Source organism: Lissotriton helveticus, chromosome 3_1 (genome assembly GCF_964261635.1).
Source record: "Lissotriton helveticus chromosome 3_1, aLisHel1.1, whole genome shotgun sequence".
Classification (NCBI taxonomy): Eukaryota; Metazoa; Chordata; class Amphibia; order Caudata; family Salamandridae; genus Lissotriton; species Lissotriton helveticus.
This window is the reverse complement of record NC_136061.1, coordinates 693,848,840-693,868,339: the sequence shown is the minus strand read 5'-3', so window position 1 is coordinate 693,868,339 and position 19,500 is coordinate 693,848,840. Positions and strand designations below refer to the sequence as shown.

The 19,500-nt window shown below is 43.2% G+C and overlaps 1 protein-coding gene across 1 annotated transcript in view; it reads left to right on the top strand.

The window, feature by feature from the left end:
• MPPED2 (metallophosphoesterase domain containing 2) overlaps positions 1 to 19,500 on the top strand; it is a 645,229-nt gene that overhangs the window by 611,275 nt on the left and 14,454 nt on the right. Inside the window, exon 6 of the mRNA XM_078683736.1 lies at positions 2,962 to 3,075. Coding sequence (XP_078539862.1) covers positions 2,962 to 3,075 — 114 coding nt within the window. The remainder of the gene's footprint in view (positions 1 to 2,961; positions 3,076 to 19,500) is intronic.

The window sequence follows — 19,500 nt, the reverse complement described above, 5'->3', positions numbered from 1 at the left end:
GTACTTCTGGAGCATTGCCAGGCTGGAACTCATATTTACTTGCCCATTTAGCTTTAGAGCTATTGATGCCTTCTTCATTGGATACGTGGTGGTATGAGTCTAAAATTAGTGTGTTGTTGTAACTAGTGATTGAGGTGTAAACTCTGTTTTATCCAGGTCATATCTCTCTTCTTTGAATCAGCTTTCAGTAGCTGTTACCCAAATATCTACCTAGAACACTTTGTTGGATCACAGTTCCCTGCCCTTTTTAGAACAGTACTGTCTGCTTAAGCCCACATTCTAGTACTTTTAATTTTACCTCCACAACGAACAGTTTTGTTATCAGGAAGTTGAATGGGAACTCTCACAATTTCGAGACCCTTCTTCCCTCTCCAAACCCTTGCGAGATCATATTGGTTGGTATTTTGAAGCACAGGTAACTCTGGTGGAAAGGGCCAGGCGGAAAGTGTGGGGCACTGGTGCATCTCTTTACAAGGCTGTAGTTCATGGTGGGAACACATCGGGGCAGATGTGCCTTTACTACTCAATTTGTTTAACTATTTCTCTGATATTATTCTGTCAATCAAACTATGGCAGCAGCATTTAAAGGTTTTCCACTGTTTCTTCGTATCCCTTCTTATTAGATTCCTCTTCCCCTCCCTTACATTTTATGCACCTTACTTAAATAATCCAGACAGAAGACATTTGCTGTAATTGATGTTCTTTTTTATGGATGTTCTATTTTAACTGTAAAACTAAGTGGCTTTTACTATAAAATGGTGAATTAGCACCGACCTGCCTGGCGGTGCTGATTCGCTCTTCCTGCAGCTGACTGAGGACCTGACATAAGTTTGGTTTTCTTAAGAGGTTTGACCCTGTATAAAGGGCGCACATTGTAACACGAGAGGGTCGGATGCGCTAAAGGGCTTTGTGTGTCAAAGGCAGAGCCATGCTCCCAGGGGCAGATTTGTACAGCACCAACTGCAGCGCCAAAAATGGACATTGCAATTTGTCACAGCAAATTGCGGTTGCACAATTGTGGTTCACAAGGGAGCAGGAGACGTGGTATGTCACGCTCTCTCCATGCCTTTTGCAACAAAGTGGAGCATCGCTTAGTGAAAGCGCGCGTGCTCCTGAAGCAGAAAGTGATTAATACCTTCCCAAGCAGACAGGGACCCTTTGCAGAGTGCAAGTAGGGTATGGCGTGGCATCTGCGAGCATCGTGAAGCAGGCAGGGTTCCCTCAGCTGCTGTCTGATTTCCTAGACGCTTCTCTCAGTGTGTGATCCATTGTCACTTTATGCCCTCTGTTACTTTGGAGGACAGGTGTTTCAATGCCAGCACGAAAAGCGGATAGAGCGGGCTGAGCAAATGGTTATCCGCACACTGTGCTGTTTTAAGGCCACTTCATGTCAGACCCAAGTGCCCTGTATATTGAACATGAAAACCAACCTAGTCACACTGAAAATGGCCTTTCTGGTTCCTAAAACGGGGGGAAGGTGACATGAAATCGTGGCAAGAGATTGTGTAGATATTGCAGTGGTAGGAAAAAAACTTTTATGTTTGTTTTAAAATATCAATCGTATTTTATTCATCAGAGAGGCCCCTGGTTATTGAGTCTCCAAGAAGTATACCACTGATGTGAAGACCCTAAACCAGGAATCTATCCAAGGACCAAGTGGGGCACACCTTTGAAAGATTTTCAGAATGACCTAATGATTTTAGATTCAAGCCACATAAAAATAAACGTATATAAATATCATATTTGGGTAATTTGGATATCCTAAAAATCTGATTTGCACCCATCTCTCCTGGGCCTACACTGGATTACTCTGGCCTAAAGTAATGATTGCACCATAAACCATGGGGCTTATTTAGGAACCGGTTTGCGTTGCTTTTGCACCACACAATGTGGGGCAAGAGCAACAACATTTGATTTATGAAACCACGCAAGGCCACTTTGCGTGGCCCTGAGTGGCTCCATAAATCTGGAGTAAGGCAACACAGTGCAACTCCTGTGGTTTTGGATGGATTTCTACATTTACCAGCACTGGTAGACCTGGAAATGCGAAAAAAAGAGACACCTTCCCAGGATGGGCATAACGAGGAGAAGTATCAGTGTTTGCCTCTGTCTATGTGTGGTGCATTGTGCAGCAGACATAGAAAGAGGAATGTGCCTCCCAGGAGGGTTTTTGTGCAGGAAGGGACCCCTTTACTGCCCAAAAACAATCCTGCATACACCGCAGGCACCCTTGCACCAGAGTGCAAGCGTGCCTCCATTAGCGCTAGGCTGTCAAAAGGGCACCAGAGCAGGAGAAAAGGTAGGAGTGCGCTGTATTGCCTTAAATGCTGTTCATTCCTGCTCTTTCCCCATCACGCAGTGCAGCCTAGCATGGTGAATTGCTGCGCTGCACTGCTTGACCAGTTCGTAAATAGACCCCTATATATTTTGCACGCAGTAACGCTAAATATGGAACTTGGGTACCCGTGCTTTCGCTATAATTGTCCGGACTGAAATGTCTAGGGCAAATTTCCCCTCATCCTGCCCTTGATGGAGTACATAGAGCTTATTTGAGCCATAATGTAGAGTAATGTTTCCAGCACACGAAATTCTTCCAGTATCCCGTTGGCTTGAAAGGGACATGAAGGCGAGCAGGGTTTAAACATTGCACCACTGCTGGGAAATAAGGCTCTGGACCTTCTATCTACGAAAATACGATTCTTAGCCTGTAGTTTAATCAATCAGACGGCCTATGGAAAAAAATGTTAATTAGAGAAGAGAATAAAAAAAAAAAAAGCACACGAACCCTGGGAAGATAAAGTGGCACAGAAAAGTTTCTTAAAAGCAATTGCAGGCTTTAATGGGGAGGTTAGGATTACAGATAACGTAATAAACCTGCGGTGAATTATGGCTTCCTGAAAGCCTAAACGAAACCATACCTGAATAGAGAAAATTAACAATATCGATTGCATTTCGCCCTAGGTTTTCGAGACTGGGTTCCAAAGGAACTGCAGAGAGTGGGCTGCGTGGAGCTCTTAAACACGGTGCAGCGGCGAGTGCGACCCAAGCTGCACGTCTTTGGTGGGATTCACGAAGGTAAGAAAAAAACTGCCTGCTGCCTCTCTGTCGCAATTTTAAGACCAACATTTGTATTTTCTGAACTGATAGCATTGAAAGGGGCTTTTTATGTGTAAGTTACAGTTCGCTCTCCTTGGCTCGTTTTCATGTATACACAATCTTAAATGCTAGATTCCACCTCCAATATATGGCACCCTTTCTCTCCATACTGTACGTACCATGAAAAAATACACACAACAGCAGCTAATCACACAACCGTATACAATATCAACCACAGTGTGCAGCTGTACTCCTCACCGCTCCTCTGTAAACTTCTCCACACCACACGATGCCACAACATATGACCTCACGCCTGCAGCACAGCACTCTGCACAGTACTGCATCCCTTAACACCCTGCGTCCATTTATCCCATCAAACTGCAACCGAAACTGTGTTATCACACAATACTATACAATAGAATGCACCATTCCCATAACATCGTAGCAAACCAGCTCTCGTACTTACTAACTGTTGGCGTGTCACACACAGACGCAGTGTGGAACGAAAACAAGTGCCCGACTAGAAACCAAAATCAGCCCTGACTAGAATGTTCCTACCAGCCCACCCTTAAAGAGGCCCTCTCTACGAAGTGGCAGAATGGCCAGCCCAGCCTTGACAATAACACAGGACACTTGATTGTACAGACTTTCAAGGGAATATAACACTGTTGGGCCCAGACAACACTTTGGCTGGGCTGATGCTTGAGCGAGGACAGTGAATTATCTTCGATGATGCTATTGTGCTAGGCCAAGGTGGCTTTTGGGCAAAGGTGACAGGCTGGGAAGATAAAAAGGCAGGGCAGACTCACAGGTTGGGAATGGATCTTGATTTGGGGCCGAGGAGAGTTAAACGAGTGAGGTCTGTACCTGTGTGGAAAAAGGTGGCACTAGGGATGTCTCCCAGTAGTGGCTAGCAGCAAACAAAACTGGTTGGGCAAATATTTAACCCACTGACGGCCACTGGTAAAAAAAAAACAGCAGTGACCATAGAATCAGTGCCACAGTTCTCATTCGTGTTCCATTTTAAACATTGTTTATATCGGTCCACGATTGAGAACCCTGGAATTGAGGCGAAAGGCACTGCGAGTTTCTCATAGTGCCTGCCAGGGAGTTAATTTAAATGAAAATACAGAAAAAAAGATGTACCTACCCGTCTCAGCCCTCTGTGGCTCCTCCAGCAGAGGCAGCAAGCAAAAAGCCTCGTCCAAGTCCCCTCTACCGATCCTGGCGCTGCTCTCATGCTGCTCAGGCAACATGAGAGCAGCGTCAGGATTGGCTACAGTGCCCTGGTCCGAAGCTCCTTCAGGCCATGGAGGCCTCTGCAGTCTCTCCACCATTTGTCTTAAACAGCTCGGGTTGAAGTGTTTAAACTGTGCATGTCAGGCTGGCCGTCGCAAGACAGCCGGCCAAAGTGATATGTGCACTTTAAACTGAAGTGCACTGTGCCCACTGTTCCTCCCTACTGCTGGCCCGCCCTCTCAGACTTGGGTGCTTGCCAGAATTAAAAATAAAACGGTAATAAATTAATTGTATTACCATTTTATTTTTCATGTTTCCCTTCACTTTCAGCAGCGATACGACGCTCCTTTACCCTCATGTAGGCACTGTTGCTGATGTCTCTTCTGAAAACATTTACAAATAGAGGATAGGGTTAGCATAAACAAAGAGATTAACAGTAGATTAAAATGATGTTATTAACCCCACATCAATACAAATATAATTGGACAGCGGTGTTCAGCTTATTTATTTACGGCAGAGAAGAAGAGGGGCAATGAAACAAGAGTTTGCAGGACAAAGCACATGATATTTTGTAAGAAGGTACCTGTGAAACACATGCAGGTAAAATTGCAAAAGGAATTCATAGTAGCTGGTATTGCACTGGGACGAAGATGTACCTGACCCTCCATAGTACAGACACATACATACATCAACTAGTCTAAATACCCAAACCACCAAGTTCCAATAGCCTATACCTCATCACAATCACATAGTTGCACCTGCTCATGCTTCTACAGTGTCGCAACGGTTAGATGCCACTCCTACAGAAACCATATATTCTCAAATAAAATTCCACTACACTTTTTATCATGTAGTTAAATATTGTATTAGTTTATGCAGCGTTTTATGATTTGTTCCCTGTGTGTAGTAGCGCTCAAACATAGAGCCTCACTGACTAAATCAATCACCCCAGCTTTAGAAATTTATAACATGAAGGTGATAAGTGCCTCACTGTATGGATCGGAACTATGGGGATTCTCCTATCTGAAGGACCTGTCATTGGCAGAGAATAGGTTCTTGCGGGGCCTAGTGGGGGCACCACAAAGCACTCCCACTGTTCCTCTGTTGCTTGATCTTGGCAGGAAAAGTATTGAGGACTTAGCTCGCCTACGCCCTCTGTTATATTGGAGAAGGATAATGACAACGCCGGAATTAGCTCACTATGCTGCCGCCCTAGCGGATATTATTAATGCTGACCGCTTTCATGCCATCTTGTGGCTAAAAGAATTACGGAGTCTAAGCTGGATCTAGACCATCTATGGGCTAATACCAATGCATCATGCTTTCCATCGAAGATCATCTTGAAGAAAATGTATTGGGCCATGGTTCGGTCATCTGCTTTTTGTACTGGATCCAACTCCAAATTAACCCGACGGTTTCTTGATATCAAAACAGTACCATCTTGTGAACTCTATTGGGACATTATCGAAAAACCGCTCGATAGAAAACTGTATTTTCAATTCAGATTTGGAACTCTTCCCCTAAACGCATTTACACAAAATTGGTCTGCGAACCGGGATGAGAAATGCCATTATTGCAAAGATCTAGCTGAGAATGTTTCTCACTTACTGTTTGTTTGCCCTCTCTATGACTGCCCACGTCGTAAATGGATAAAACCAGTGTGTCATAATTTAGGAACACGCAGGCATAGAGAGGCGCTTAGAATACTGGAAACAGATTGCACACCCTACTTTGCGATTGCTGTTGCAAAATTCCTAGGATGGGCTTGGTTTATTCGCACCCGCACTTTACAACTATCTGATGCAGCTTAATGAATTATTGTCACCATGGTTTTTATATACGATCAATTTTTATAATAATTCTTGATGGAATATTTTATATTGAGTAATGGAAGTGACAGCAAAAAGTGTTTAATGTGTGTTTTAAATATGAATTTTAGGCTTAGTATTTATTGTGTAGCGTTAGGATGTAAATTGCTTTTATGACTTGCTGTCGAATAAAGCTTTGAAATTTGATTTGATTTGTTCTCTTATTCGGGATAATCTATCAATCCCCCTACCTATGTATGTATTGTTTTTAAATTCTACTACTTGCGGCATTGTTGTGGTTTCCTGCTTGGCTAGCTGCCACAGAAACATTTAAGTTGTAGTTGCCGTTGCCCAACATGGTGAACTGAGAACCATGTTTAGGAAAAAGAAAACCGGTGTAGTGGGAAGGGTAAACCTACCCCCGCCCATGTGGCACCATCAGCAATAAAACTATTATAAAAAATATTTTAAATATTTGTATTTGAGAAGTATTTTGAGCCCTACTGCTCCACTTTGTTAACAGACATCCATAGGGACTGGATGCAGGGCTAGGTTAGAAAGCAGGTCCTTTGCCAACAATGCTGCGTACAGCTTAAGGCAGTACACACAGAGGATAAGGTGCCTGGTGTCCCTTCATCCTATCCATGCTGGGCATAACTAAAGATCATGTAGTTTGCTGCCTGCAGAGAATAGGGCGCAGGGCATGTCCAGAAACCTGGCTTTTTTTGCCAACCCCTGCTGATCACGTCTGAAGACCATGCGGAGTGGATGTTGGCTGCCAAAGGAGGGTTGGCCGCAGGGTCTGACCAGAGGTCAAGCCCTGGGCATGGCCTAAGGTTGTGTGTAGTGGTGTTGGCCGCCTGCATACTTTTAGGCATAGGGAATTCTTGGGCTTGGTATATAAACAAAAACAAAGTACACCGAAAAATGCAGAGGTTAAATAGAAGTTATATGAAGGTATGGTTAAAACACCTCTGCCTATGTTTAAGAAAACCTTAGAAATTCACATACATAACGTAATAAAAGTGCTGTTATGGTTATGATATTAAACTGAAAAAATACTGAAATTCAGTTTTAGTTTGAAGCTCAATCCATAACTCACACACCGGCCTTGCAAACCGGAACTCGCATACCAAATGCAATGCTTATAACCTAACAATAAATATACCAATAAGTAACACCTAAAAGCGAAATGTAATTAAACGCCAACATATAGTCGAACCACTTAACGCCTTCCATGCTTCGGCCGGTCGTCTGACGTCACGGTGGGCGTGTGTGTCAGATGGATACTTCCCCTGATCCCTGGGACGATTACAACACGTCAGATGTCCCTAATGTTCCACAGGAGGACATCTACCCTTCTAGGCCTTCCCCTCCAGAGGACACAATGGGTTTTAATCAGCTACATCACGGAGCTGCCCAATACCACTTGGTTAACTTACATACAGACCCTTTTAAAGAGGATTTCCTAATGGACACTTTTGATACCTCACAAAGGTCCACCTCTATTTTGCCTATACTAAAAGGGGTCATCAAGCATGCACCTGAAGTGTTTAAAGATCCTGTGAGGGCTAGAGTTATTAACCCCAGGATCGAGAAAAAAAGCCTACATTAAGGGCCCCGTACCTTTAAATTCCCTAGTAGTCTCCAATGCTAGGAAACGGGCCAACTCTCAGACATCAGGGGACGCTCCACCCCGATAAAGAGTCCAAACTCTTGGACGCCTCTGGCAAAAGAACAGCGTCACAAGCAGCTAACATATGGCGTATCGCCAACACTCAAGCTCTGTAAGCCAGGTACGATAGGGAACATTACGATGAACTAGAGACCCTATTGCAGCACCTCCCAGACAAATATAAAAACAGGGCCAATGACCTCATAGAGGAGGGAAAAATCATCACTAACACCTCCATTCGTTCTGGACGTAGCAGATACCGCCTCCAGAGCCGTCAACACGTGTTCTCCTACGTAGACATGCTTGGCTACGCATTTCAGGTTTTAAACCTGAAGTACAAAGTTCCATCTTAAACCAGCCATTCAATCAGGAACGCTTATTTGGACCTAATGTAGACTTGAAAAGATGAAGATAGACACAGACTCAGCTAAATCAATGGGAGCCTTGCAATCGCAAGCTCCCAGATGTTCTTTTCGTCGCTACTTCTACAAAGGCGCCTGAAGTGTGCTCTCTTCTGTAAGACGGATGGTCACTCATATAAACCAGGAGTCTTCAATCTTTGAAAGGTTTTATTGCAGTCAAGAGGATACAGCAGCATACATGTATAAAGGGCTCAAGGTGGTAGCTCCAACTGCCTGTGCATTAAGAAATGATGCACAGACAGCACATATCTCCCTCATTTTAACAAAAATAGAAAATAGCACGCCTAACAAAACAGTGAACAGAATGCTTACTGAACATACATACTAGGAATCCTTCTTACTCTTGAACTCCTTCTGACATCAGGAAAACTCCGACAAATATTTACAACTGGATTATGAGCAGAATTGATTTTAGCCAAATGACCAAAATTCCACCTCTGACCATTTTCTAATTTTGCACTGTTGCCTTTAATTGTGACTATACTTGCAGGATCCCTGAATTTTGATTTACCTTTTAGTGGCATCAAAGGATCCTTGGCACGAACAAGATCACCAACAACAATGACTTCTTTTTTAGAAAAAAATATTCTCACCCCAAGCTGTCGCCAAAATTGAAGTGTGTTCTCTTCTGTAAGACGGATGGTCACTCATATAAACCAGGAGTTTTCAATCTTTGAAAGGTTTTATTGCAGCCAAGAGGATATAGCAGCATACATGTATTAAGGTCTCAAGGAGGTACCTCCAACTGCCTGTGAAGCAATTCCAGTGCCTGGCCCAAACATTCTAAACAAGTAATACATGGAATACATTGGCAGGCACAAAGTCACATTCCAACCTTTTTGTATAAAGAAAGTGCATTAAGAAATGATGCACAGACACCACAGCACCTCCAGAGGCTACTCCTCTGACAACCCCTCCACCTCATACAAGGCTCCCACCCAGTCTACATTCACCAGAGGTTACCAGAGAGGAGGCTACAGAGGCAACAATAACAAAGGTAGAGGCAAGACCAACAATACCCGATCTGCATCCACCCCTACCCAATGACTTCCCTCCGCTCCCCCCGGACCATTCCACTTCGGTCGGGGGAAATATGCATCAGTTCCTTCCTGTCTGGAGCAACATCACCACAGACAGGTGTGTGAGACAAATCGTTCAATCAGGTTACTTTCTGGAACTTACCTCTACCCCCAAACATACCACCCAAACAGCGCCCAATGCCGTTAAAACATTTATCACTGCTCAAGCAGGAAGTGATCTCCCTCCTACAAAAGAGTGCAATAGAACCAGTTCCCCTGCGCCAACAAAACACAGGAGTTTACTCTCTGTATTTTCCCATACCAAAAAAGGACGGCTCTCTGAGACCTATTCTAGAACTCAGACCCCTAAACCTGTACATTCACTCAGACCATTTCCACATGGTCACACTTCAGCAGGTCCTTCCTCTTCTTTCACAAGGGGACTTCCTTGCCACTCTAGATCTCAAGGACGCCTACTTCCATATTCCCATTCACACATCTGACAGGAAATATCTCAGGTTCGTAGTGGATGGTCAACACTACCAATTCAAAGTACTCCCTTTCGGAGTCACCACAGCACCCGGGTATTCACCAAGTGCCTAGCGGTAGTTGCAGCTCATCTAAGTAGACAAAACATTCATGTCTTCCCATATTTGAACGACTGGCTTATAAAAACCAACTCGTACAGTCAGTGTGTAAATCACACCCACGCCACTATTCAACTACTCAACAACTTAGGGTTTACAGTAAACCACGCAAAGTCTCATCTACAACCGTCTCGCATACAACAATACCTGGGTGCCACAATAAACACCTCAAAAGCGCCCGCTTATCCCAGTCCAGCCAGGATAGCAAGCATGCAAACCCTTATAACCAAATTTTAGCCTCAACACTCTCTTCCAGCTCGAGTGTTCATGCAGCTCATAGGGATGATGGCCTCTTGCATATTCATAGTGCCTTACACAAGACTGAAAATGCGTCCTCTCCACGAGTGCCTAGCACGCCAATAGAGCAATACAAAAGGGGATGATTGATGGAGCGTTTGAGCAAATCAAACACTCGCCCCCAGTTCAGACAATAGAACCAGGCTCAAGGTCAGCTAACAGATCTGGTGTTGGTAGACGGCCGCACTCATCGCTCTCTGCAGTGGTGGAACACCAAAAACCGTTCCAAAGGGCGACCGTTTCTAGAGCCAGTTCCACAGATTGTCTTGACAGCGGACACATCGCTCTCTGGCTGGGGAGCTCATCTATTACATCACACCATGCAGGGCAGGTGGACTCCTCAACAGAAGTTACTCTTCATCAACCACCTGGAGTTACTAGCTATTTATTAGCCTTAAAGGCATTCCAGAAGCAAATATCAGACAAGGCTGTCCTAGTCCGCACGGACAACATAACAGCCATGTTCTACATATAAAAACAAGGCGGGACACATTCTCTGCAGCTCTCTTAACTAGCACAAAGCATATGGAGATGGGCTATACCTCACAACAGTTTTCTCCTAGCCCAACATGTCCCGGGAGTCCAGAACAACATAGCCGATCTGTTAAGCCGCCAAACACAGCAGATTCACAAGTGGGAACTTCATCCACAAGTTCTTCAACCATTTTTTCAAGTGTGGGGACAACCAGAGATAGATCTCTTCACCACACACGAAAATGCCAAATGTCCAAGCTTCGCCGCCTGATATCTACACCCATTGTCCAAAGGCAATGTGATATGGATGAATTGGTCAGGCAAATTTACGTACGCTTTTCCGACTCTCGCACTCATTCCACTGGTGGTGCGCAAGCTACAGCAACACTCACTGACTCTCATTCTAGTTGCTCCAACTTGGGCCAGACAACCGTGGTACACCACATTACTAAAACTGTCAGTAGTTCTGCACCAAAAACTACACCTCTCCCCACGCCTCTTTGCCGGAACTGTGGAGAGATCAGACACCCAGACCCAGCTCAGCTCAACCTTGCGATCTTGCTCCTGAGGTCTTAGAATTCGGTTACCTTATCCTTCCCCCTGACTGTATGAACGTTATGATGAGGCTAGATGTCCCACCACTAGAGCCTGCTATGCAGCCAAGTGGAAAAGAGTTATCATATATTGTCATAACACCATCAATCCCCTAGATGTGTCTATCCAACACATCATAGGTTACCTACTACATCTCCAAAGGTGTAACTTAGCCTATACATCTATTAGGTTGCACCTCGCAGTCATAGCAGCCTAATTACAAAATAGGCAACACTTTTCAGAGTACCTGCCATCAAAGCATTTATGGAAGGCATCAAAAGAATAATTCCTCCCAGAGTACCACCCTCACCTGTGTGGAATTTAAACATTGCTCTCACAAGACTAATCGGTCCTCCCTTTGAACCTCTACATAAATGTGAGCTACTGTTTTTAACATGGAAAGTTGCTTTCCTAGTGACCATCACTTCTCTTAAAAGAGTTAGTGAACTACAAGCACTAACTATTCAAGAACCTTTCTTACAAATGCAGTTATTTCTCCCTTCCACCTCAATCAGTCTGTGGAGTTGCCAGTGTTCTTCTCCCAACCACAAACAGTCGTAGAAAGTGCTCTTTATACTCTAGATGTTAAAAGCGCATTGCTTTATTACACTTAGAGAACACAACCTTTTCGTAAGACCAAACAACTTTTTGTATCTTTTTCACCACCACATAAAGGCAACCCCATATCAAAATCTGGCGATAGATAGCAAGGTGGATTGTTAAGTGCATACAAATTTGCTATCACAAAGCGAAACATACCTTATTGGTTCCTCCTAAACCCACTCTACAAGAAAGATAGGGGCTTCAACGGCATTTATAGGGAACATTTCCTTAGATGACATCTGCAAAGCAGCTACATGTCTACACCACACATTCACAAAACACTATTGTGTAGATGTGCATACAAAACAATAAGCTACTGTGGGCCAGGCTGTACTCAAAACACTATTTCAAACGACTGCAACAGATACTGGTGGTCGCCGCTAAGGGATGGGTACTTCTATACAATCTATGCATAGTGTGTGATCTGCAGCTCATATGCCTCGAACGGAAAATGCTACTTACCAGTATGCATCTGGTCTTGGCATGTAGAGCTGCACATTCACACACACACACCCAACTCCCCCGGCTACATTTATCTGTTCCAATATTATCTTATTTAGATGCAACATACATGGACATCTTTCTGTTCTCACAAAAGTCCATCATTTCCCTTCTTGGCGAAAAAACTATCTGAAGATGGAGTGGATGCCCATGCGCACTATTGTCTACAGCAGGAGTCACCTATCTCGTGACTTCCAAAGACTTTACCAGGGCAAAAACAACTGCAACCATCTGGGCCCAACACCAGATGGTGATCTATGCTTAGTGTGTAAATCTGCAGCTCTACATGCCAAGAACAGATGCATACTGGTAAATAGCATTTTCCTTATGTCCTGGGCCATTGACATTATGCGATTCTGCGGCCTTTGATTTTTTTCATGATTATGGATTTGCTGCATTTGGCACATAATCCATCGTCTGCTGCATAATCTTCTGGATTAAACAAAAATAACATTTCTAATTTAAACAAATCAAAGGTACCACAAAATGTGTTTGCATGCAGTTGAAGGCCCTGCACAAAGATTAACTAGTCACCATCTAGTGCCCTATATCTGTATATGGCTTTTGAACTGGGCCTAATGAGGTGAAATATTTGCCCAGACAGTATTACCACTTGTACAAATTCCCAAAAATGTGCCATGCTATGCTCCATAATTTATATTTTCTTGCTGCATAATTTAGACAACCCTCCTGCACAATTTAGTTCTCCCCTGAAACATAATTCCAGTGGTCCTGGTTACGGCTCAGCTGACAAATGAGCCCACATGGGCCAGTATACCCACTCCCTTGATTACCCACTCCCTTGATTGTCATATCTTTAAGGTCTGAGTCATTGGATTGTGCCCACCTTTTGGCAAATTAAAGAAAATTTAGCTTTTTGTTCCTCTCATTAGATTTATTTTTGTATTCTTTTCCCTGTGCCATTAACTTTTGTTTACACTGTGAATTGTATTTGTAATTGATTGTTTTTTATAACTTTGTGAGCACTAATTTTATATTGCATGTTGCATTTTTGTATTTTTTATGTTTTTCTAAACATTTTGCAAGAAATTATTGTTCAACCAACTGCTGTGGGTACCATTTCATCATTATCTTTTCTGTCCTAACTCTTTTGTTTTATTTGTATGTAGTAAGTGTTTTTTGTTCTTTTGCATGAATTAATTTCCTCAACCATTGTAGCTGTTATACCACCTTTAAAAGGCCACTTGCCCCATATCAAAGCGCCATCTGTAGATGATTAGTGAAGTATCATTATGTGTACAAAGCATTGTTCCAGTCGCAAACGTCCTGATTCTCAGAATCGGGCCATTTGCAAATTGATAAATGCTTTTTCAGATGTACAAAATGCAGTACGGTGACTTATTACTGAATTGCATTTTGCATTTGTGATTCGGTATTTGGAAGGGGTGTGTTTAGGGCATCCCTTCCAAATACTGATGGTATATGTTACAGTTTGCGACCGAATACCAGTCGCAAAGCAGTAATACTTTAAAACCAGTTTAAAGCTGGTGATAACTCTTTTGCAAAGGGGAAGAGGTCCCTAAGGGACCGCTTCTCCATTGAGAATGTAAATAAGAACATTTTTTAAGAGCAGGCAGTGGTCCCCCAGACCACTGCCTACTATTGAAAATGAAACTTCAATGTTTCATTTCTTTCTTTTAAAATGCATCCCGTTTTCCTTAAAGGAAAACGGGCTGCATTTAAAAAAAATATATTGCTTTATTAAAAAGCAATCACAGACATGGTGTCGCCTGACCTCAAAAGGCCACCATTCCTGTGATGGTTGTGATGCCTAATGGGACGCAAACTGCGACTTTCCTCCTTAATTATCAGGAGGTAGGTCAATTTGTAAAAAAATGTAACATCCTGTATTTGTAAAGCGCAAACAATTACCCAAAGGTGTCAAGACACTGGGGGCCATCGGGAAGATTAAGCGAGCTGATTCCCAGAGTCACAGGGTGCTGGGCTGACCTGCTGCTTGCTCAGGGGATCGAACCGTGAGCCCCCGTGTTCCGGCGTCAGTTACCCTGGCCGCTGCACCACACCTCTTCCCTCCCACAAAGAATCCCTAAATGAAATTCAAAGATTTATGGGGCACATGCATCAACCTATTTAGGAAGTGCAAACGGTGCGAATCGGTAAATTCGGCCGTTTGCACTTCCTAAATACGTATTTGGGATGCATCAAACACTTTTTCAATATTTGCATTTTTTTGCATTTCTTAAAAATGCGAATGCATTTAAGGAATCGCATTTGTGCGATTCCTTAAATGCAATGCATCAATTAAAAAAAAATGCGAATTTTGAAATTGGAAGTGCAAATTAACACGAGGTTGACCCTCGTGTTAATTTGCGAAAATCTTTCAAAATGCAAAAAAATGCATTTTTTACACTGTCATGTTACTGACACACATGTCCTTAGGACATGTGTGTTTGAAACATGCACTTTCAAATACATTTCAGGGGTGCAGGGGGGGTCCTTTGGACCCCACCCTGCACCCTTGGAATGCATCAACAAATTGCGAATTCGTAAATGCCTTCCCATTGACTCCTATGGGCCTTTCGGCCCATAGGAATCAATGGGATTTGCGAAAAAGCAGCTAGGAATTCGGTATTTATTTGCGATTCAGTAAAAATTGCGATTTTTACCGAATCCCAAATAAATACCGAAAAAAATGATGCATAGCATTTTGCAATTCTTAATTTGCGATTCGGTAATTTTCGCAAATTAAGAAATGCAAAATGTATGAATGATGCATGTGCCCCTATATACATTAGGAATACAGATTTCCTAATTGTGAATCAGAGAGAATCGCAATTAGGAAATTGGTATTCCTAATACTTGTACATCTGGCCCATTGTTATCTCATTACAGATAAAAATAGCAACACACTGAGTCCAGCAGTTTGTGGTGCATCCACACAAAGAGATGTTCTCTCCTGATACACTGCCATATGCTAAGACCAGAAAACCTGACACTTGTTTCTGTGTTTAAAAGGACTTAATGTTTTGGCGAGGTGAAGTGGATTTGAGCATTTGGCACAATGGAAAACATGTTTTGTAGAAGTGTACAGCGGTAGAAATTAGAGTTTTTATGATAAAAGACTGACAGCCAGAGAGTGTATTTGAGAGATGTAGACTGAATAGGCAGCAGATTGAAAGCCTCCATTATAATGCAGAATCTTAATTGGTAAAACACAGCTGAGACAATGTAACACTTTGCAGTAATTGCACAATATGCAAATGCAGTTTTCAGGAAAATGAAGTCAAACAAAGGAGCCAACAGTCTGTGAATGACAAATATCGCTTCAGTATTCAGCTTTAATATGTTATGGACTTAACATTTTTTAATGAGAAATAAATACATTTTGGAAGCTCATTTTCTTATGGAATATACATGAAAATGGTGACAGTTGTCCTCCGATAACCCAAGGCCTAATAAAGAAGGCACAGGAACAGCACCTTTTGGATGCTTACTGCAGACCTAGCCAATACTATGCAGCCCAAGTCACCCGTTGCAGGTAGCTAAGTCTTGTAGATGCTTACTCACTGAGGGTATGGGTGCTAACCACAGACACTTCTGCACACATGTGTGTGTCCACGTATACATGTGCAAATACAGGTGCAGGCTCCATTGTTACATGCCGGTGGATTGGCAGGGACATAGTAAAGTAAATGGCTCATTTATGCAGAAATATACCACATTGTGCAAAATGCTGTTAATCCAAAGTACACAGGAGACTGTGTTGTGAACCCTGTCTATCATGAAATTCTTCACCCCAAAATGTCTTCCAAAGGCTGAGCCTGTGCATCATGAATTGTGGTCTACTTTGTTTCCGTAGCACATGACTGCTTAATATTTTTTTTTATGTTTTGTGCATGTGCCCATTGATAACCCGAAGAGTTTGATGACATTATACAATTAAGTACATTATAAACAATAAATATTAGCTTTATAAGGAATCTTTGCATGACCCTGCCACTACCATTTTTCTCTGGCACCAATGAAAGTGCAGGTGCACAGGAACTTGTACATACTGATGATAGATGCCTTTCTCAATGTACACTCAGCCTTACCTTTCCATGCGATTTGAATTTATACACTCAGCGGAAAATTATTTTTTGAGATTTCTTTTGTGTGTCCCTCAAAGCACCTCTACATTCCCGGTGCATGAAGAACTGGATGTGGGTTACATTACTGATATGAAGACATTTTGCCCTCTTTCTCTGCGGCTCGATGTATAGTTAGTTCCCAGGATTAAACTAAGTAAGGAGATTTTAAATTACTGTTTCTCCCTTGATTACTCACTTCACATCGCATGGCTTGAGTACATAAGGGACTCCCGTCAGACTTTAGGCAGGGGAGACCTATTGAGTTCCACAGATGGGATACATAAAGCAGACCACACATGTGTGAAAGAACATTTCTTGAGGCAGAGGTTCATGGCTAGAGCAGAGATTGTCCTAGCGCAGCCCTGTGCCTGATGATATATTATGTTGAAAACTGGGCCAATCACAGAGCCATACCTCATCTTTGTTAAAAGTAGGTATGATCGCTTTTTGTTAACTAGGTTCCGGCTGGACATATCTACTAGCTTATCCACATGAAAGGAATATGGGTCACAAACGTATATCCTGCGGCTGCGACAATAGGTCTCAGCAGGATACCTTGCATTGTAGCATGTTTTTTAATTGTTATGTGATGCCCCGGTAGGCGGATATCATTCCTATTCTTAAAACAGAAAATTTTTACAAAGTTTCTGTAAGGTTAAGAAATAGCTGTAACTAGGCACCCTAGGAGAGTGGTAACCCATCTTAAAGATGTACTGTATTAATTGTGTCCACCTATTTTGAATTGCTTTTATGTTTTTTATATTGCATGTACATTTTTAACTGTGTTTATTGTGATTGGATTTTGCATGATGTTTTATCTTATGGTGTCCTTCTTTTATGTTTTTTCCCCTTAAAACTGAATAAAGCTTACTTTGGTTGATTGATTATACACAGCAGACATTCATGGGTACTTGTTCTTTGTATATTTGAGTTGTTCTTATATCTTCAACAGTACATAACATGATGGAGCTGGGAATCAAACCTATGTCTTTCTAAGTGAAACAGCTTTAATAACTTCAAGACTATATCACCACTGACAGTTTTAGCATCTTGCAGTGCTAGTTTGCCTTAAAATGCCGACCTGTACAGATTTATTGGAAATGCTTTGATGCCACAATTATGCAGCACACTCTGCACACGCAACATCTGATAGAGCGGGACGAATGCTCGCATGGCTGTTACGTCAGGAACAGGCCCAAACACGTTCTCCATGACGACATGGGACACAGTTATGCATGCAACATGAAATACACACAGCAATGGTGAGACACTAAACAACATTATACAAGTCGTTGAGTTGCTGTGACAGAGACCAATTGAATGGCTTTCTGAAATCAGTGAATCTCCCTAAGATAACACCCAAAGAACGCATGACACATGGCGATCCGATCACCCATGAGGAAATCCGGGTACTTATCACAGCTTTAGCGACGGGTAAGACCCCCGGACCGGACTGGCTCCCTACTGAATATTATAAATCATACTCTGACACTGACTCCACACCTACACGTCCTCAACAACACAGCCCTAGAAGAGTCAAAACTCCCTCTATTGATGTGCGAGGCAAGACTGGTGTCTCTATTGAAACTCCACAGGGACCCCACTGACCTAGGCTCCTATAGGCCATTGGCCATCCTGAATGTAGACTTCAAGATACTGGTGAAAATTCTAGCTGACCGGTTAGCGCCTGCAGTCCCTACCCTGGTCCATACTGATCAAAATGGGTTTGTACCCTCACGGAGCACCTCCTTAAATCTGAGGCACTTCTTCAGAGACGCTATATATGCAGCACACCACTGGCCACACTCTGGATGTTTAATATTAGACCTAGAGAAAGCCTTTGACTCCCTGGAATGGGAATTTTTGTTTGCCGTGCTTGCTAACTATGGTCTTTGCGAACACTTTACCGGCATGGTTAAATTGCAGTACAGGGAGCCGACGGTACTGGTGAGGACGGGCCCATATATATCTGAGCCAGTTGTGGTGAGACGGGGAACCAGGCAAGGATGTCCGTTATCCCCTCTTCTATTCTCTCTAGCCATAGAACCCTTGGCAGAGGCCATCCGTACGGGAGTGGTTTGAGGAATCCCGCTCGGAGTTGGAGTATACACAATCTACCTATATGTAGATGATATCATGGTGTACATCAGGGACTTCCGATCAAACCCCCCATCACTAGTGTGCATCTTGAGGGATTTTTTGGCCTTATCTGGACTGAAGGTCAACGTGGCGATGTCCTGCTTGTATCCCTTCACTGCTGTATGTCGGGACCCGATATATATTCTCAATGGAGTAAGCGTGCAGTGGCAAGCTGATCCTTTTCGCTACCTAGGCATGCATATTTACCAACAACAGGCAGACCTACTAGACAGCAGCTTAGGCAGAGCGTTGGCTGCCATCTGCTCTCAAGTATCCATCTGTGGCACACTTCCACTATCAGTGACAGGCTGGGTGGCCCTCACTAAAATGGTGATCCTACCACGACTCCTATACTACTTTGCAAATTTGCCCCTGTACATCTCTCCATTATTCTTTCACACGATAGAAAAGATAATCAGAAACCTTATTTGGGTAACAATCGTCGGGAAACATCCTTTTGTGCATGGACATTTCTTTGCGTACCGTTACTACGCAAGCGTTAGTACGCATGCGATGTAACAACGCGTCACCTTTAGTACGCATGCTGTTACATCGCATGCGTCCTAACAACGCATGCGTAGGGGGCGGGCGCCGCTTTTGGAGGTCGTTGCGGCGGCCATTTGCTCCCAAGGTCTGCTGCTGTTGCTGAGGACGTAGGAAGCCGGAGGAAGCAGGAAGGGGGAGAAGATTGGAACCACGCGTGGAAAGAGGTAAGTGGGGTTGTGTAGGGTCGTGCAGGGTTGTGTACGTGTGTAGGGTTGTACTGTTTTAGGGTGGTGTCGTGCAGGGTAGTGTTTGAGAGTAGGGACGGTTGTCTAGGTGTAGTGTTGGGTAGTGTATTTGGGTGTAGGGTAGTGTAGAGGGTAGTGTTTAG